This window comes from Rhipicephalus microplus, chromosome 1 (genome assembly GCF_043290135.1).
Source record: "Rhipicephalus microplus isolate Deutch F79 chromosome 1, USDA_Rmic, whole genome shotgun sequence".
Classification (NCBI taxonomy): Eukaryota; Metazoa; Arthropoda; class Arachnida; order Ixodida; family Ixodidae; genus Rhipicephalus; species Rhipicephalus microplus.
This window is the reverse complement of record NC_134700.1, coordinates 245,591,445-245,612,464: the sequence shown is the minus strand read 5'-3', so window position 1 is coordinate 245,612,464 and position 21,020 is coordinate 245,591,445. Positions and strand designations below refer to the sequence as shown.

At 44.2% G+C, this 21,020-nt stretch overlaps 2 protein-coding genes across 3 annotated transcripts in view; both read left to right on the top strand.

Annotated features, from left to right (window-relative positions):
• The window catches only part of LOC142814169 (uncharacterized), a 578,033-nt gene that overhangs the window by 375,711 nt on the left and 181,302 nt on the right, over positions 1 to 21,020 (top strand). The gene's annotated exons all lie outside the window — the stretch shown is intronic.
• The window catches only part of Cog1 (conserved oligomeric Golgi complex subunit 1), a 54,120-nt gene that overhangs the window by 29,138 nt on the left and 3,962 nt on the right, over positions 1 to 21,020 (top strand). For both annotated transcript variants that reach the window (XM_037434540.2, XM_037434532.2), the window contains exons 14-22: positions 3,201 to 3,332; positions 4,700 to 4,807; positions 7,329 to 7,379; positions 9,973 to 10,060; positions 10,243 to 10,298; positions 11,999 to 12,086; positions 13,500 to 13,577; positions 14,286 to 14,362; positions 16,340 to 16,502. In XM_037434540.2, coding sequence (XP_037290437.2) covers positions 3,201 to 3,332; positions 4,700 to 4,807; positions 7,329 to 7,379; positions 9,973 to 10,060; positions 10,243 to 10,298; positions 11,999 to 12,086; positions 13,500 to 13,577; positions 14,286 to 14,362; positions 16,340 to 16,502 — 841 coding nt within the window. The remainder of the gene's footprint in view (positions 1 to 3,200; positions 3,333 to 4,699; positions 4,808 to 7,328; positions 7,380 to 9,972; positions 10,061 to 10,242; positions 10,299 to 11,998; positions 12,087 to 13,499; positions 13,578 to 14,285; positions 14,363 to 16,339; positions 16,503 to 21,020) is intronic.

Here is a 21,020-nt window from a genome sequence, read left to right as displayed (position 1 = left end):
ATTGCCAGAGACACAAAACGCCTCCATTGAAACCTGCAGGATTTCTCCAACCAATCGAACCACCTGAGTCTCCGTTTGAACAAGTAGGAATGGATCTACTTGCTCCATTTCCTACGTCATCAATGGGCAACCGATGGATGGTAGTGGCGACAGACTACTTAACCCGGTATGCCGAGACAGCCTCTCTCACCAGGGGCACGGCTATAGAAGTAGCTGAATTTTTCTTCACTAACATTGTACTACGGCATGGTGCCCCAAAGGTGGTTATTACGGATCGAGGAACTGCATTCACAGCCAATCTGACGCAGTATATTATGAAACTTACCCACACAAGTCATAGGAAAACAACGGCTTACCACCCCCAAATGAATGGGCTAACCGAGCGACCCAACAGAACTCTAACCGATATGTTGTCCATTTACGTTGACTTGGAGCACCGTACGTGGGACAAGATACTGCCGTACGCCACTTTCGCTTACAATACTGCTGTGCAGGAGACTACTAAAGTGACGCCATTCCAGCTAGTCTATGGTCGGGTAGTTACCACACCATTAGATGCAATGCTACCTGTAGGCGACAATACAGAGCACAAGCCTGACATCAGCGAATTCATTCAGCGAGCCGAAGAAGCACGGCAGTTGGCGCGACATCACATAAAACAACAACGCGTGGATGCAAACCGTTACAACCTTCGTCGGAGAGGAGTCGACTACACACCAGGTGACCTAGTTTGGATTTGGACTCCCGTGCGGACGCCTGGCCTTTCCGAAAAGCTCATGCACCGCTATTACGGCCCTTACCGAGTCCTTCGTCGCGTCAGCTCCTTGAACTATGAGGTGTCACCGGAAGGACAAGTGAGCTCATCAAGATGCCGAAGGAGCACAGAAATCGTGCATGTAGTCAGAATGAAGCCATACTATGACAGGCAATGAACATCGAACTATACACACCCGTTTATGAGGAATACCTATTTCTCCAATGGAAACCACACATTCAGACCATCTCAGCAACACTGCTTTTACGCATCGGGACGATGCGTTTTTGGAGGAGGCATAATGACGCAAGGCAAACGCAGTATTCAAACTACGCGCGCTAGTTCGTGCGCCCCCGCAAGAGATCAGCGGCTTGATGATCAAACAAGAAAAAGCCAGGACGGCGCGCACCTCCTCAGCACGGGATTTTGATGAAAAAGAAGTGGTGCACGGCTCGAGGGTTTTCTCGGAGATCGATCCCCTTTTGCTGATCGCCTGTTAGAGACGCCGCTACATTTTCCTTTACTTTTCAGGCACAAGTTCGCCCCAATAAACAGTTATTCGTACACCATTTGGATTGTACGTAACAATATTAAGTACTATAACCAAGCCATTATGGCAGTGTCACATCAAATTTGCACTTCGGTAGATGCACTTGGCAACAGTGCTTAGGGCTAATTACTGTGTGACTTGTAGACCAATGGTGACTGATATGAGCGTCTCTAATTCGTACTCACATGAGCAGTTTTTAGTAGAGCTGTGCAAATAGCAAAATTTTAGGCGTAGACCAAGTTCCAATATTAAAGTGTGAGTGCTAATTGAATATAATAATTGTAGAATATTTTTCTAATACTTCAAAGACAAATTGCAGAAAAACAATGTTGCCGAGGATTCCTAACCATATATTTATGAGGTAGCAACACGAAATTGTTCTTTTTTTGGTAGGTTGATGAAGCAGTGGCGAGGTGGTGTTTCATAGTTGTCTTATCAAGCGTGAAACAATACATAGGTTGAATTGTACTTAAATACATTATTTGGTGCGGCCAAAGTGTTGCCGACAATACTTGACACATGATAAGCAAAAATGCTATTTTCTTAGCCTATCCTCCTTTCAATCTCTGTGGAAGCCCAACTGATGTTGTGGACAAGGTTGTGCTCCCGTCAAGTTCGGAGTTCCAAATCTGCCAAGAACATCCTAAATCTTGGATGCTAAAAATTTTTAGTGCCTGATTTTTTGAACTTTCTGCCTGAATTTTAGGTCCAAAACAGCATTGATTGAGCCCCCACCTCTGCCGCATCTATCAATTTTATGTTGTAACGAGCGTTTTCTCAAGTCAATACATTTGCAACTGTAGCAGAGCCCGAAAGGCTGCTTTGTTGTAATATGAGAATGTGATGGGGTAAAGCGCATTGAAAATATGAAGCGAATCGAATGAAATAGCAAACACTTTTGAAAAATATCCGAAATGTTTAGTATTCACGCAGCCCTAGCTTTAGTACCTCGTCGAGGAGGAACTTCAGGGTTCTCGAATCTGTGGATCATTTTCATGTTAGGTTGCTTCTGCTTGGTGCACTCTTGTTGCCGACACATGGTGATGTTTGTCACTTAAGCAGCATGCATTTCTAGTGGTTCAGGTGTGTCAGTGCAGACACGGCACAGCTTTTGGCACAGGCGGGTTTGCTACCATACTTGTTTAGTTCTATAATAAAAAACATACTGCAAGAATTTTAATGAACACAAAAAGCACCAGTGTGGGTATTTGTGCTTAGTGTGATCGTTATGTCTGAATAAAAGACTTTTTTGCAGCACATCCAAATAAAAAGAAAAAGCTCAGCTTATCAGGCACTTTCTTTGCTTGATAAGGTCATTTATGGAATGACCTGTTTGCCTTGAAGCATTCATATTGATGGCACACATGCTGTCACAATGTGTGGTGCAGTGCAGCAAGAAAATTGCTTGTCTTAGCGCAAGTTTGTCAAAAGCAATGTCCTTCAATATTAAATGTTAAGAGACCTGTTATTCAGTAGTTGTGGGGTGAAGGGAGGGAGATGGTGTGTTGGGCACTTGTTCCTCCTCTTTCCTCCCCAATGAAAGTTAACTTTTCGTGATAGAATGCTGAACCGACTTTCCAGTGAAGGCCATGCTAAAAAAAAAATTTCTGGCTATGGCACTGCACACAAGATGTGGCAGCAATGTACTTTTCGAGGCGGACAAGTTGGCACTCTTGAAGGTTTAGCTGGCAGCGATGCCCCTCTTGTTATCTGTTCAAGGTATAAGGGAGAAAAGGTTCCGTGCCAAGAAAGTTGGAGAATCTTGCTCTTGGCATTTGCTCCAGAAAAGGATTCCCTCTTGCATGCTGGTGCAATAGACAAGTGGCAGTTGCTTCGTCTAACTGGTGTGTTAGCGCTTCATATTATGCTACTTCAACTTTTGAAATGTCCATGCAGGGGTTCAGTGCTCGAGCAACCGTGTGAAGATTTCACATGGAGGACGTTGTCGCAAGACCACCTGAACGCACATCGTTCTTCGCAGGAGGTCTTGGTTCTACAGACACAAGGTCTGACACCACAGGTTCAGGCGTGAGTATTTGGGATTTACTACTGAAGCAGTGTTGGGACTGATTGTTTCCTGTGCTCTTGCTCGTCAGCAGTCATGGCATATCTTTACAAGATAACTCGTTCCTGTGTAGGAGTCTTGGCGGCTAGAGTTACAGCTGCAGAATTCAAGCTGTGTAGTCTATGTTTATGACTTATTACTCAGCAGCCCAGACGACGATCGAAGATGGGCAAGTAGAAATGACACAGGATACGTACTCTTCAATAACTGAAGCTTGTTATTGAGAAAGAGACACTCCAAATTGATTTTCATTTATATCATAATTACTATGCTAATTAAAAGCTACAAATAAAGCCCCACATGCTTTTCCTTCCTTTATTATTGGCATCATAAGACTGTGCTTATTTGTGCCTGTTTAGTTGCTGTGACGACATGCAGCAGCTAATTCTTCATATTGTGAAATTAGTGATAGCTCGTTTTTTCATAAAAAGAACTTATTCTTTTGTATATTGATGTTCGGATTGCACATTCTGTACGAGCTTTCTAAAAAATACAGAAGAAATATGTCTGCTAGCAGCCATGAAAAGCTAACTTTCACCATAAGGGCTACTGTAGACTGTTCACCATGTGAAAGACAGTCAATGCCGCCGCCATTTGTTAGCTGAGTACTTATTTCACTGCATTGTGTGTTCACACTGTCATTGTGTGTCCACACTGTCACTGTAACCGATTCGGAACCCTGCACTGGGGCACTTGAAATATTGTGTTGTGTCGTAGGAATAGTGTTAATGCGTAAACTTTTATACGTTATTCTTAATGTTGTTGTGTTTTAATGGGCATCGGTATTCTTGGTCTGCATAAGAGAGAAAGAGGAAAGTCTGCCAAACTTATTTTGTTGAATTTGGTTATAGAGTTTAAAGTTTACTTCATTATACTTGTGATAGTGTGAGTAACTTTGTTACTTTAATGTTCCCATTCATTCTTGAAGACGTGTTTAAGTACCAGCGGGTATATTGCACCATTTCTGTGTGCACTCAATATCCTTCTAGCATGCAATACTTTTGAATGTTTCAATTCGTTGCTTTTCCACTTTGATTACTAGACAGGTAATTTTGTATACTTTAATGAATGACAGGTCTTCCTATCATTCTATATAACTTTTCTCTAGGGAAGGAATATATAATTGTTGAAAAAAATAGTAAACATGTTTAGGTGTATATACCCATCAGTAAAAGTCAAGATATGCACTTGAAATAAAAATGCAAGAAAATTCCATAGAAAGAACAAGTGATGAAACCAAGAACAAACAAGATAAAAAAAACAAGAATTGTGGCTTAGCATCCTTTCAGTAGAGCTTGAAGTGAGTGGTGACTATATGGATTACTCCCAGACTGTGCAAGTCCTTGTGCCAGCGTTTGGAACGCCTCCTGGAGGAGCTGAGGCCGTGGGGCTCCATGGAGGAAGACTTGCAGCAAGCCACTGTAGCCATGCTTGGCCGGTGAGTGGACGTGCGCACGGACTAAAGCTGTGACATGGGAGAAGCATTCTGATTTCTAATAGTAGTAGGGCTTGCTGACGAGCAGATAATTAAAGTTCTTTTAGAGGTTAAGCTAGTTGGTTTTGGTGCACCAAATGTGCGCAAAGACTGTGGGCAAGGATTGAGAGCTCGTGGAACTCTCTTTTCTCAGCCTCTCCATTGCAGGAGGAGAGTCTCTCGATGTCTTGCTGGCAAACCTCCCTGTCCTTATGCATGTTTCTTTCTTTCTCATACTCTTGATATCTTGACTTGGGCGAGCTGGTGCATACTTGGACGAATGAGGTCAGGGGACACATCTGCGTTATCTGTCTCCTGTCTTTGTCCTAGTCCTGCTGCATTCGTCTGAAGCCTCTTGAGTCGGCCAGTGCTCACTTGGCACCGATCCAGTCACTCTGGTAGACCACCTGCTGTACGCATTAAGGGGTGCCCGCTTTCGTCCCTTGTAACCTACTTTTTGTTTGTTCCATCCTGCTGTCTTATGGTCTCTTATAGTTTAAAGCAATTAATTTCATTGCTTGTCTTGTTTCTATTGCTTCATCTCTTGATCGCACCATGCTAGCTTAACTCTTTGAGGGTTGAATTAGTTTGAGGGTTGGAAAGCTGTAATAATCTTTTGTCTTATGGCCAACGAGACCGAGTTAGCCTTTTTTTTTTTTTTGAGTCTCCAAAATAAGAAATGCAGTCATGGTGGCATCAATTGGGTAATTTAGCACTGCATGGAAACAGATGTAATCGGGCCCTAGGGAGCAATAAACGAGAGAGTAATAAGCTGTCACTCTTTCAGAGGTTAGAAACCAGACAGCCATTAGTTATGCGGGTGGGAGAAGCGATAAGCCCTCAAAGAACGAAACCGAAACCAGCCACATCGCATGCACGCGTTCAAATGTGCAAGAGAAAGCCACTGCGTCACATTGGAAGGCAAAAAGAAAAAAAAACAATGGAGAAACATTGTCACGTAAAAAAACTTCCACATATTCCTGAAGTGTGGCAGCACTTGCTAAGCAAGAGAGATAATCGAAAAAGCACTTGTTTTACATATACAAGCAGTGCCGTATATGTACAGCGAAAAAACCCTCAAAGCGTTAATGGCTATGGTGTTGTGTTTGTGCGCTTGAGGATATTGGTTTGATTCCAAGGTGCAGTAGCTGCCTTTCGATGGCAATAAAGTGCAACAACACCAATGTACTTCATCATAACCCTTTGTGTATCACTTTTTTACAAAATGTGAGCCCATGGTGCCTGTTTTTCTTGATTATTGAGTGCTCTTATTTCTAAGGGCGCCCATAATGCTACAAAAATATTTTTCATATGCACAGGTGCATTGCTTATACATGAATAACAAAAATAAAGTAACAAAAGATACAAAAGGTAATTACAGATTGGAATAAACTTGTTTTACAAGCTTAGAAAAATGTGCACACCCCATTATTGTCTCATTTGTATGAGCAGTTGGAATCAATGTGCTGCTCTCGCTTCTGAGCTGTTGTTCCTTGATTGGATTCAGTGTACCAACTAGGCAGTGATTACTCATGTCAGCAGCAGACATACTATAAAGCTCATTCGTTTAACATTGGGCAATAGTCTACATCGAACTGCTTGGATCACTTGCAGTAGAGAAACCCATGGCAAGAGTGCTCTCACCAGAGAAGCTGGATCAGTGAGAAAATTGCTCTGCACTTCACTGACAAGCCATCAGTTTTTCCAGCTCTCAAGGGCCACACGGCCTGGTGTGACAGTATCATTCACACACAGTGACATTGTTTGTACATTCTAGTTCCCTTCCCTCCACTGCTACAATCATCCTCCTGTAAGAATTAACTATGGTAGTATCAAGTAGACACCCTTCAAGAGATTGAAAACCAGATAAAGATCAGTTGGTATGAGTTCAGTGAGGCCCAGGAGTGTGGGAGGGGCAGTTTTCCAAGAAGGTAGTCCTGCCGAGGCACTAGCAGAATCGCGTGCCTCTTCCTCCTGGTATTTTTCTCTTCCTCCATGGCCAGCAAAGACTCTTCTTTACTTCAGTAGCCGCTCTTTGTTGTGCAACTCGACCATACAACCACTCACCGCAGTTGATGTTTCAATTTTTTGCCTCTGTCTTCTTTTGCTGCAGCAACAAGACATCACTACACTGTAATTATGGAAAAGCATGTTTTGTTACATCAAGGTTAAAATTTAAATACACCGTGTTCAAGAGCCAGAAAGTTATAAAAAGTGAAATATTTTGTTACATTTATCAAGGTTTGAATCTGTGTCCTGACACGTTTTTAAAAATATTTTTACAATGACCAAGGAAAAGTAAAAGTAAATTATATTTACTTTCTTTTTGCCACCTATAAAAAATTTAGATTGTTTTACATGGATTTTGAGACAGAAAAACTTGTCAGCAGTATGCCAGACACATGACACGAATTTTAGCTTTAATGTGGCTCTCCTTCATTTACTGGCTCTCGCGCTTTACAAAAGCAAAATATTATTCTTCCAGGTGGCATTCCTTCGTCAATTCGGAAATGGCCCACTCTACCGACACAGACTGGTGAGTGATTGTAGTCAAACGAACTACATCATTTCTTAGCAGTCAGCAATGCTGGTTTTCTTTCACAAGGTCTTTCTGCTTACATGTGCACACTGAAGTGTGCTGTCATAACATAAGACAACATTATACAAACGTTACAGGCAAGGTTCTTTTTGGTGGGTGAGGGGAAATGTGGTTCACTGTTCTGTTTGCCTACCTGCTACAAATATAAACAGTTACAGTTGCCTAAATAAAAAAATAATTGTTTACAGTACCAAATATGGCCTCTCTAAGTAACTGATGAACTACTAACCAAGTGTAAACTTGTATTACTTTCCTTTCAGTTTACACATTTCTTGGAGAGTTCTCGCCAGAATAATGGCTCTATGAACAGCTCACTCATAGAAAAATTCTACAATTCGGCAGAGCCAAGCATCCCACTAGGGTTTTCGATCTCGAGATCTGTCCTGTAGCTTCAGGTCCGGCCTTCTCTTGATAGCTTGGTATGCGAATTTTTTTTACTTAGCTATGAATTGCGTTCATTACTTAAAACTTTTTTTATTTGTGGGCAAACAGTGTACAAAATCTCAATGGAGCAGTCAGCACACTGCAGCATCTGCAGCATTACGACTCATTCTGCGGGTTCCCAGGTCATGCTGTAGGCGTCAAGTGACGATTTGTTAGTTTGGTTAATATCAATGATCTCAGTGTTGTCATCATGGTGTCATTTTGGAGTGATGCCTGGCAGTGGCTTTAGTTTGATTGTCTGGGTTGTTCGTTTCAAATCTTCGGTTTCATCGCACCACTTTAAATTATTTGTCGTCTGCTTGTCAGCATCTCAACTGTATGGCAACATATCTTAAAGCAGTTGTGCGCATCTTATAGCAGTGGTATTTCTTGTACCAGAAAAAGGAATGTCTTAGTCACGAACAGCTGTAGTTCGTTTATCTCTCCACGCATCTTCGTTATGCATCGAATGCTTGCCTTGCACACACCTAGACCGTGCTGGTCATTGGAGTTGCATGGTGACATGGGTGAAATGTGCCAGCATCGACGTCTGGCTTTGGACGACATGTGCAGAATGCCGAGAGGGCATGTGTGTTCAGGTTAACGGTGAAAGAAGGCGAGCCCAGTTCAATGGAGGAATCTGCAGGCAATAATGGTGTCCTGAGCAATGCGGAAGTATTTCATCTTCAATAAATTGTTGATTAAACCGTTTGTTGTTGTTAGCCATCGGACTGCTTACTTTTGTGGACAGGCTGAGGGGCCTGCCCAGTTCACAATGTTGCTTCCTGTTCTGTATTCTTGCGAGCCAACATGGCCAAAGCATGCGTTTCCAGGCGCCTCCTCATTGCTATTTGAATAAGCCTCGATCTCAGATTCACTTTTTTTTAAATGATTGTTGATGTCACGAATTGCACCAATTGCTCGGTGTTTTCCTGATCACTTGTAGACACTGACGACTGCGGCGATGATGACTTTGGTGACCAAGAAGACAGGATTACGCTTGTGCACCAGGCACACGAAATGTCAGCTGCAACTTGCTATTGTTTTGTGTGGCCTTGCGCTAAGGTGCAGCGATTTTGACCGCCGAAGTGGCTGTGCTGCAGCGCTGCCAGCGTTGCGAAGTGGCGGACCTGGCACCCGTTTTGAATAGCACTCAAAACTGGTCATACTTCAGATATTTATTACAGATGGTAATTCGTCTCTCCATTGCAAATTAATATTGTTCGTTATTGGAACACTTTATAGTTGGTTGTTATAAAAAAACTATAAAAAAAATATGCAATTACTACACTTGGCAACCTCTGGCATACAGTAGTCGTATTCTGCCAGTGTTACAAAATGCTTTATGTGGACATGAGCTATGTGATCAGTGCTGATCAAAGGGTTTATTTATTTAACGTCATGAATCGCTCTTACTGCATTGCGGGCTGTGGGTTTAGTAAGTTATAATAACATATGCCTGTGCAAGGCAGGGCACTCAACAGTGGTAAGTGCGAATGAAAAAAATTATCTGCAGTAATGAATGCACAGCTTGTTAATGCCTGCTTCTGTAGGTAGGCTGATAACATTTAGCTTCTGCAGCATTGTAGTGGCCCACTGTAGCATATCGCGGTGTGTTCTACTGGTGCTCTGTACACTACAGGCAGCCTACTCATAGCAGTGCAAAATGCAAATTGATGATATAAAGAGATTAGCATATTGGGCAAGTATAAAGAGGCAGCTCTGATAAGACCCAACGGCGGAAGGAATTGTGCTTTTTGCTAGGAAGCCACGCGAAACCCAAGTTCACTTGGAAGCAGCCTTTACAGGTGCACTGTCACTATGGGGAAACTTGAATGTATGAATGACTAAACTTGTGCAAATGAAAAGGGCCCGTACAAGTGCCTCTCTTTGTGTCTCATTATGTAGGTGCTTTAGTTTGCTACGGAAGACCAGCCATCTAGGCTATCTAACTTATTACACGCGTGCACATTGAGAAGGCCGGTTTCATGAAGCCAGAAAGCACAAATTCAATCACTCAGAAAACACCACTGTGCATTAACCTCTGTCACAGCTCAGTGGATTCACTTAGTTGCAGTGCTGGCAAAGCTTCCTCCTTACATTTCAGGCTAGCATTGCTGGGACAGGTGTGCCAAGGGCTTGCCGAGCTGTGCCCCGAATTGCGCCTGTGCTTTCCTGCCAAGAAAGGTGCCCAGGCAAGTCGCAGACTCATGTTGTCACAGAGTGAATTGTGCAAATTTGATTTACCAGGTTTATTTACTATTGTGGCATAGTGTGTGACAGTCTGTGCGTAGATGTGAGCAGAGCTAATTTTGTTCCCAAATTTTATATTAAAAGTGGAGCAATGTATAAAAATGTGGTCACTTTTACTTCACAGGATCCTTGGCAGAAAGAGCAACTGTCCTTGCGAACACTTCGGGATTCTGCATACAAGTAGGTGTTCCACAATGATGCGAAGCGCTTTTTTCTTTGGAAGTGTGACACCAAAAATCACCGAAATTTTGTTTGCAAAAAATGTCCAGTGGATTTTTTATGTAAGTGATGCAAGAACATGGCACCTGTCTCTGTTCATTCTTTCTGTGTCTCTGCATTTCTTGCGCATACCAGTTTTACGTTGAAACATTGTTGATATGGTGGTGAGGAGACACTTCTCGCTATAGCAGGCACATAGCCAGAAAAAAGTGCCTTAGCCTCTTTCCCTCCGATATTATGATAAAATGAGATGCTTCACCAAAAATAAGTAATGAAAATGGTAGTTTTTCTAAAATAGTCAAGGTGCTATTCAGCAAAAGTGCCTCCCCCTCTCTGCTTTTTGAAAAAAATTCTTGCTACAGGCCTGGACTGCAGTAGCCAGGTATGGCTGCGTTGGACCACAGCGACTGCTTTCGAATGGGCTGTGAAAATTAGGCTTGCCTTAGTGTTGCTCCTTTTTCAAATCAGTATAGGATGTGATACTGGCAATTATGATAAAACTGGCGATAAAGTTTTACTTCGGTATTGCAAATGTGACTGTAATATATTATAGGCACCAATTGAGCATTCCTAAAATTTCAATCTGCCCCCCTTTGCCACTACAAGAGCTAGCATAGGCAAAATACAAAGCATATGTTCCCAGACTCTCTGCCCCCCTGAAGGACCCCCCCCCCCCAGTAAAAAAGTGCTGGTGCCACCCCTGATAAAGTGCTCCAGCGTGCAACATAACATAATCCTTTGGCGTTATCGTTGTCAAACACATGATAATTGCTAAATGATCATGTGCTTCTTTGCAACCATAGTTGTCCTCTGCTTTCCTTGCTACCCTACATTTAGCAGTTTTAGGTGGACACTTAGAAGGGACACTGCATAACCCCTAAAGGCAAAGCAAAATCTTATTGTTGAGTGTTGATGAAAGAGGAGAAAGTGAAGAGAAAAGCTTTATTTATTCCGAACATTTTGTGCCATGTCCTAAGGTTGATACAATGATTTAATGTCAGAGACTTCATTATTTTTTTTTCTTGAACAGAGCTCACTAAATGCTCTTGCATCTTGCCAAGTGCAGTCTCAAACTTTCCTAATATGCAATTTGATCACCTTTTATGGATGAATATTCAACCAGGGCTACACAGACACTGCCAGAGTTCATGACAGCACAGCCACCTTTTGTGAGAATTGGAAAACAGCATCACCCCAGCTTTTCTTTCCTAGCTTAGCTCTTTATTTTTTGAGGAACTTCGACGATTAAAAATTGAGCAGCCATTTCAAGGAACGTCCTCTATTTGCATTGCTTTGTGCAGAGTCTTTTGCAAACCAAAGTAAAACAGAAATATATTCACAGTGAAACTAGAACGGAAAGTCGATGGATGTCTAAAACTGTTCAGCAGGCACAATGTCATCGAATGACAATGATATTTCTTTGTTTCTCATTTAACGTGTGAAGCAGTGGTATGAAAAAGTCTTAGAGAAACTGCTTGAAAGACACTTTCTATCATTTTGCATATATACGAGTATTTGTAAAAATGATCACGCACATTGAATAATGGCTGCTCCCATTGCACCACATTTGAGCTGTCGTGCCTATATAGGTAGTGCTCATCAGTAATGAGGGGCTTGTGTTTAATCGGAGCAAAACTTGAACAAGTGGTTGCTTTTTGCAGGTCATGCCTTACTCTGGTTGTACAGCAACAGGCAGCATCTCTGAGTGAACAGCTGAACACACTGGACGATTTCATGTCTGCAATGCTGGTATGGGTGTCCTTATTTATGACTGCGCTGCCATTATGACATTAGTTATTTTAGCTAGTCTGTGTAGCAGAAAAATTACGTACGATCAGATGGCACCAGTTTGATCATTCAAATATGAAGATTATATGCATAGTAAATCAAACAATCCAGCAAGTAGACACCTTTTAATGTTTGTGTTTTATTATTTGTTGTTAAATGCAATCGCAGGGATGAATCTATTTAGTGCTTGAGGTGCATACAGTTTGTGGTAAAGTCAGTAAGCCATGGGTTCGAAGAAAAGCCTGAATATTTCCATAGTACTACCGTGTTTGTATTTCAACAGTGTGTTCATGTATGTGTAATAGAAGTGTACATGCATGCATCTTCAAGATGTGGCACAAATTCGTAGGCATGTACAGGGTTCACCGTTAGGGTCTGCTAAGTTTCACTGCAATGCCCACCCCTCCCATTCAATCATTAGTTGAGTCTGAAAGACAGGAAGCATCTCAATGAATACATAAATGAAAATTGAGTGGTGATGTGCTTCTCACAATGGCCTGTCCTTGGTCACTGGCTTTTTGGTGGTAAAAATTGAAACTAAACAGCTATAGAGTGCTTATTTGGGCTGGTTGGTACATATTCAAGGAAGCAGGAAACAATGCGAAACGCAGGACGATGACTGAGACGGGCCAGGCACTGATTTTCTTTTTCTTTTTTTAATGTTGTGTACATATGCACATTGATCATGAAAAGATGTGTGAGAGGGGGAGAACAGGGACAAGGCATCTGTTAACAATTGTATGTAACTATAGGGAAAATGTGTTAGCCATGACTCATTTGAAAGATACTTAAGTTTCTTGGTGACAAGTGTCATCGACGGCATGTCCACACACATGTCACCCTTTTTCTAATGCATTTGGCCTCGTATATTTCACGTGCTCATCATAAGTCCTGTGTTTCTCTTCATTACCGCTTTTCTTGAACTAAGCAGCTTTGGAATGCAACATTATTTTTATATAACCTGATAAAACCTGCATGGTCATAACCCTGTGCATAAAGCACTGATGGTCCGGACAGGTCCAATGAGCAGAAGTATAGGGTGGACTTTGTGCCCCCATTCGATGATTGGGGGTGTCACCCCCCTTCCTCCTTCCTGCCTCGCTGTGCACATGTTTATGCTCAAAGTGTCTTATTGTACCACTGAGAAAAGAGAAGCTTCCTGAGATAATAGTATGTAGCATCTTTGAAAGCTGGACATCAAAACTCCTGATAAAGTATGGACATAGCTACCATCAATTTCTTTTTGCAGTGTTTTCTTTTCTGCAGGATAATAAACAAGTTAATCGGTAATGAGTTGTTATCGATGTAAGTGCATCTTAAATGACATTCCCCTATCTACAAGCAATGTCTTGTGTAATCTCTACTGCTCTGCAGTGCTGGGGAGAAGTGGAAGTCCAAGAGGAATCTGAGGGAGGACAGCAAGTGCAGTCGACCTTGCGGGTGCCACTGCAGGTGGGCATGCTTTGGCATCAGCTCTTTAGACAGAGCAGTTAAGTATATGGCTGCAGGGATCATGAGTTAACAGTGCCTGTGCTGTCTCTCTGGCCTGTGTTCCGGCGTGTTATCTGCAGTACTTCACAGACATCATTATAACAAAGTTGCGTCTTACACGAAGATAGGTTCGTTATGTACAAAAATTCCTTATAAAAGTTTATTTCTAACATTATGTCTATTGCAAGACTATATTTAATTTACTTTGTCATAACCAATATTTTTTTGTATTCAGGTTCGTTATATTCAGGTTTGAATGTATTTTACAATGCACTCGTACGAACTAGCTCGGCTTTCCGTACTACTACAAAAACTCACCAACTGAAAGGCATGCCGATATATATATATATATATATATATATATATATATATATATATATATATATATATATATATATATATATATATATATATATATATATATATATATATATATATTTTCTCGGTCATAGAATTTCAATACTTGCCTTACATCTAAAAAAAATGAGAGAGGACTAGCTGTACATCTTACTTGTTTGCTATAAAGCTTTCTTTCAATGAAATTTTTCTAATCTTCAAATTGTAGCAGTATCATTTACAAGCACAAACAGTTTACGATGGTTCAGAAGAACTGTGCTTCAAAGTTTGTACCAAGGCTGCGCATGTGTCCTATATCCTTTGACTGTGCAGGTGACAGTGCCGCTGCAGGAGCTGCTGTTTGCTTTGTGCCAGCAAGTGAACAGGCTTTTTGGCCACTGCATGCCCAAGTGAGTGCCTCCTGCTGCCCTGAAACAGACCAGTTATGTGCATCCTGTTAGGTGTTTGTTACAGCTCCTTGGTACCTCTGTTGCTATGGTTCCTGCTCAGTGTGCTTGTTTACTTAAAGAGTACATCATGGAGAGTGTGGTACAAAGTGATGCAAGATGCATAAAAGCACATGTACCTCATATATACGCAGTAAATGCAAGGTTAAATCAGTGCCACTAAGAGATATTTAATTTCACTTATTTTACCTTTAAGATACAGATGCACATTGCAGAGGGCAGGAACAAAGGTTGACTATATGGCCAACGTAAACTTGGTTATAGATACAAAGTATAGATAATCATAAAATTTTAAAGAAGTTTTATAAAACATCCAAGACAAACACTTGCAAATGAATAATCAGAGAAAAAAAAACACATAGAATTTACCCAGTAGTGTTAAAAAGCTTGCTCATTCTATAGATGGCAAAAAGCCCCGCCGCGGTGGTCTAGTAGCTAATGTACTCGGCTTCTCACCCACAGGTTGCGGGATTGAATCCCGGCTGCAGTGGCTGCATTTCCGATAGAGGCGGAAATGTTGTAGGCCCGTGTGCTCAGATTTGGGTGCACGTAAAAGAACCCCAGGTGGTCTAAATTTTCAGAGCCCTCCTTTACGGCGTCTCTCATAATCATATGGTGGTTTCGGGACGTTAAACTCTACGTATAAATCAAATCATAGATGGTAAAAAGAGAAAAAGGTTTGGTAATCAATAAGATGGCAAGCATAACAAAAATATAACTTATATGGTATAAAACATACAAATTAAAATATGAGGCATACCTTAAGAATTATTCAAGGGGGTGGGGAGCATAAAAGGAAGTATAATATGCCGGACAGTCAATCACATTAATTATAGACAAAACTTCAAAGCATTATTTCAAAGTTGCTTGTAAGTTGGTGAAGTCAAGTTATTCCAATCTTTGCTTATTTGGGCATGCGTGAGTAGGTAGTATACATAAGCAAGTGGCTAGAGCAAGAGAATCAAGTACAGTTGAATATCAATAACTTCAAATCTCAATTTAATTAATAATTAAAATTCTACAACTGGTCCCAAAAAGCTGCATGTACTTAAGCTAACATCTGTGAATTTCAACACTAAGGGTTGCTCATCCGTTATCTGTAATAATGCTTTATGCACATCTGCTACATAATGCCAACAGGAAAAATGATTTCTACACTTAGCTTAGTGGCTACTGGGGGCACTGACTGATGCTCTCATGCTTAAATGTACATAATGTATACCCTGTAAAGTGGACGAAGAGGTGACTGCCATCATAGCTCACTAGTAGAGCATCAGACGCACTATTTGGAGGTGGCAGGTTTGGTCCCTGCCTGCGGCAAGTTGTTTTACTGTGAAAGCTGTTATGAGATCTCAACACAGCACAGCATAGTCCCAGCTTTCGCTGCGACTGTGCTGCACGTTCTGCGCAGACATGGCAGTTTGTTCGTCCACTTTTCTTTCTTTACATTTGCATTACAATCAGCATATATTTTTTTTGGCATCATTGTCTATTAGTTCTCAATAATAAAGTTTGTCACTCTTATGGACTACCTTTTGTAAAAAAAGCTCACATTGCATTGCCTATTGCTGCATCATGCTTCCAAAACTTTGGCAACACTAGGCACATGTGGGCAGAAAAAGCAGCTGGCCATCTTGAATCCTTCGAGATTATCTGGATATTATCTTAGATTATCTGCAAGTCAAAGAGTGCCGGTGTGGTCTGTCACTAGTACAACCTAACAGCTCTCATTTTTTCGTGGCAGCCGTTATGAGCAGACTTCTCTTGGCCAATGAAAAAGCAGATGTGTGGGTGCCTACCCCACTTGTCGGTTCAAATCGTGCCACTCTGCCCTCTTTTATTGCCGACACATGTATGTTGACGTCAGCAAGAAATATTAGCATTGTTATACTGAGGTTTGAATGAGCGTGCCTTTCTTAGGGGCATCCAGTCTGAAGTTGGCCAGCTGCTGATGTCCTCTCTGGAGGCAGCTTACATACGCTCGTGCCAGGCGTTAGTCACCCAGCAGTTACCACCTGCTCTTTGTCAAACCTGGGCTCTGCAGCTGCTCATGGACTTGCACGTCCTCAACCTGCTCTTCCAGGTATGATGCATATAGTTGATTGGTTGTGCTTAAGCTGTAGAAAACTTTACTTGATCGTAACATTTCCATTTAGAAATTTGTGCTTCAACTCCTGCATCAATTGGGTGTTGCCCAATTTGAAGACATGAAGAAAGAACAGCATTTTGTATGAATGTGCTATGTAGACAATGTATGGTGGACAGAAGTGTAAAGAGAGTACAGGGTGGGCATACCACTTGCAGACACTAGCCAAGGCAAATGGTCTTGACAAGTACTAGAGGTTTGGAGTAGTGAGATTAAGTGAGAAGAAAACAAGAGTCTCAGCGGAGGGTCTCCGTTGGCCGTCGCTCTTGCTTCCTCTCGCATTGTAACAGGATAGTTCAGTATCTTGCGACTTTTCAAACCACTCTGAAAAATTTGTCGGAGCTAACACGGGAAAGATCCAGCCCTGACAGCGTTCAGTTTTCGAACTGATTTTTTTTTTATTATCGCGCTGCACCCGCCACGCGGCCCAAATGCCAACTTCTTCTCCCTTGACGAGCGGCGCATTGAGGCGCTACAGGGCTCCCCCCCGTAGAGCGAGAGCCGTAGGAATCACCAGAGGAGTCGTCCAGTGGACATGCTTGGATGTTGGCATCCAAACTTTAGATTGAAACCCCGCGGCCGCGAGAGCAGCGATATACGCAGGTTTCAGTCGATCAGCAGCCACGTCGTCTTCACGGCCATTGATGTCCAGCGTGAATGTCTTAGGTGTACGATGGAGTACGCGGAATGGGCCATCATAGGCTGGTGTTATTGGTGGCCGTATTCGATCACGCCGAACGAAGACGTGACTGCAGTCATGCAGATCCTGACTGACGAAGACAGACTGGGGGTGTCGGTCGGCAGGTATCACAGGAGCAAGGTCCCGAAACGTGGTGTGCAGCTCTCGAATGTAGGTGGAGGCATCGTGAGTGGAAGGTGGCGATGATGGCTCGAAGAATTCTCCTGGAAGACGCAGGGAAATGCCATAGACTAGTTCGGCTGATGAGCAGCCGAGATCCACTTTCAATGCTGATTGGATGCCCAGAAGTACGAAGGGGAGGTAATCGAGCCAACGTTCCCTTGGCTGGTGAGCAGTGAGGGCAGCTTTCAGCTGTCGATGAAGCCGTTCGACCATGCCATTGGCAGAAGGATGGTAGGCAGTTGTGTGGATGTGTCGAATGCCCAGGATATTGGCAAGTTGAAACTGACGATTGAAACTGACGACCGCGATCAGTGGTGACGACAGAAGGGCATCCAAAGCGCGACACCCAGCCGTTTGTGGAAGCCTTGGCAACTGTTGGTGCTATAATGTCAGAAATGGGAAACGCTTCTGGCCATCTGGTGAAGCAATCCACACATGTCAGCAGGTAACAGGCTCCTTGCGATGATGGAAGAGGACCGACGATGTCGAGATGGACGTGAGAAAACCTTGCGTCTGGAGGCTGAAACGGGGATGTTGCCGTGACAGTGTGACGGTGAACTTTAACGCGCTGGCACTCAAGGCAGGTTCGCGCCCAGCGTCGGACATCAGCATTGATGCTTGGCCAAAGGAAACGAGATGTGACTAGCTTCTGGGTCGCACAAATACCAGGATGGCTCATGCTGTGCAATTGATCAAAAATTGCACGACGAAAAGCTGAAGGCACGAAGGGGTGAGGGACACCAGTAGACGTTTCGCACGTTATTAATGAGGTAGAAAATGGAAGCGGGCACTCCGTGAACGATAGAGACGTGGATGAAGAGCGAAGACGATGCAGCTCAGGATCGTTGCTTTGGGCAGCTGCTAGCTCTTCCATGTCTAGTGGTGGCTGGGTCGACAAGGCATCGATGCGGGATAGTGCATCAGCAGCAGCATTTTCCAGCCCATGTACGTGTCTGAGATCCACAGTGAACTCGGAAATAAAGCATAGTTGACGGATCTCCCGTGCTGTATAATTGCTGTGATTGCGATGAAAGGCAAACGTCAGGGGCTTGTGGTCTGTAACGACGTAAAAGTCCCGGCCCTCCAGTAAATGACAAAAATGTTTGATGGTGAGGTATACCGCGAGGAGTTCTTGGGCAAATGTAGTGTATTTTGCCTCTGGTGGCTTCAGTTTTTGCGAGAAAAACCCAAGGGGCTGCCAACCGGATATGTGCTGCTCGAGAACGGCGCCAACTGCCACGCTTGATGCATCGGTGATGAGACGAATTGGGGCATCAGGGACGGGATGTATGAGCATGGTAGCGTTTGCCAGAGCCTTCTTGGCAGTGCCGAAGGCAGATGCAGCGTCCTTGGGCCAGTCCAGTGGCGCAGCCAGGTCTTCCTTTTTAGCCAATAGGTCGATCAAGGGCTTTAGGAATGTGGCGCACTTTGGAAGAAAGCGGCGATGGAAGTTTAGTAGGCCCAGAAATTCTCGGAGTCTCTTCAGTGAAGTCGGGGGTGGAAAGTCTTGAATAGCCTTCACTTTGCTGGCGAGTGGTTGGATACCCTTTGGAGTGACAAGGTGGCCTAGGAACTCTACTATAGCGACGCCGAAGATGCACTTATTGGGATTAATTACGAGGCCGTAATCATCCAGGCGGTGTAACAGGGTGCGTAGGTGGGCTTCATGCTGAGGGCCGGATGAGCTTGCTACAAGAAGGTCATCAAGGTAGGCAAATACGAAATCGAGACCTCGTGTGACCTCGTTGATAGTGCGCTGAAAGGTCTGTGCAGAGTTGCGCAATCCAAAAGGCATCCTCACATATTCAAACAGACCGAATGGGGTGGTGTTGGCCGTCTTCGGAATGTCGGCAAGTTCTACAGGAATCTGATGGTAAGCCTTCACTAAGTCAATTTTATAGAAGATTGTGCACCCAGCCAAATTTGATATGAAATCCTGTATGTGAGGAAGTGGATAGCGGTCTGGTAAGGTGTGGGCATTGAGAGCGCGGTAATCCCCACATGGTCTTCAGTCGCCAGGATCTTTCTTCGGCACCATGTGGAGTGGCGACGCCCAGTTGCTGGAGGAAGGCCGCACAATGCCGAGTTCAAGCATGTGCTCAAACTCACGGCGGGCGATGGCGAGGCGTTCTCCAGATAGTCGACGGGGTCGTGTAAAAACGGGAGGTCCAGTGGTCACAATGTGGTGAGTGATGGAATGCTTCACCGGTGACTCTCTGGTGTGCGGCTTCGTGATGCTGGGAAAGTCGTCGAGTATTTTTGCATACGGCGAAGCAGGTGTGATAGCTCGCAGTCCCGTTGGCGAGGAAGTACAGAGTACACCGTTGATGGAGAGGCGGGTGTTGAGATCAATGAGGCGATGAGCATGCATGTGCACAGCAAGGTTGAAAAAAACTGAGGAAGTCAGCTCCAAGAACAGCTTGCGAGACGTCAGCGAGGATGAAAATCCAGTGGAACGTACGGCATAGTCCAAGGTCAAGTGTAAGAGAGCGTTGGCCGTATGTGCGAATGGCGGAATTGTTGACCGCTTGGAGTGGGCAGGTCTGTTCGTTGCGACGACGATCTGCACACGAGGCCGGGATGACGCTAACCATGGCTCCTGTGTCGACTAGGAAGCAAGCACCAGTGATCTTATCAGAAACATAGAAAAGGCGGCATGACTTTCGACCAGTACCACTTGCCGCCGTCAGTGGCCGGCCGTCGCATTTCCCGACCAGGAGCACGGGCGAGTGCACTTGCAAGCAGAGGCACCGAATCGGCGGTGGTACCAGCACACGGTTGAGGATGAAACGTCCCGCGGCGCGTCGGGTGGCCGAAGTTCCGGAGAACGTGGGGGCGTCGAGGAGCGACTGTGTACCTGGAACCTGGATGACGGTTGCTGATGCGCAGGTACAAAGTTATCGAGGCGCCTGACAAGGGCGTCCGAACGGTTCTAGATGCTCGCGAGCGCCGGGTCTGCAGCGGTGGTCGGTGGCGGTGTGGTAACGGCGTTGAGGCTATGCGCCCGCGAGTAGTCCGCCACTCGGTCAGCCATTTCAGCAAGTGTGTCTACTGGGACATCTCCTGCAGCTACGAGGACCGGGACCATGCTCTACGGTAAGCGCTGGAGGAACAACTCACATAACAGCTTCTCCTCTTGAGGGGCAAAGGGGCCGCCAAGGAGCTGGCGCATGCGTCGCAGGAGCTGTGATGGGCGACGGTCACCGAGCTCTGTAGCCGTGATGAGCTGTTGGAGTCTGCTGTGTTCAGACTCAGACTTGCGGGAAATGATAGCTGCCTTCAACATGTCGTAGGGATGGCTCGGGTGCGGCGACGCTAAAATATCAGCTAAGTCGTCGGCTATGTCCGGAGGTAAGCAGGATACGAGATGCCAGTGTCTGGTCTGTTGGCTGGTGATTTGCCGTAGACCGAAGTGCGCCTCGACCTGCAGAAACCATGTGCTGGGGCTGTTGGGCCAAAATGGTGGCAGGTTGACATGTTGAATCGCAGCGACTGCAGCACCGCTAGGTCTGGCGTCTTCTTGGGTGCCAGGACCGGTAGGATTGGTGGCAGAGCCGGCGAGATCCATGCGGGATGATCGGGGCTGTGTCTTC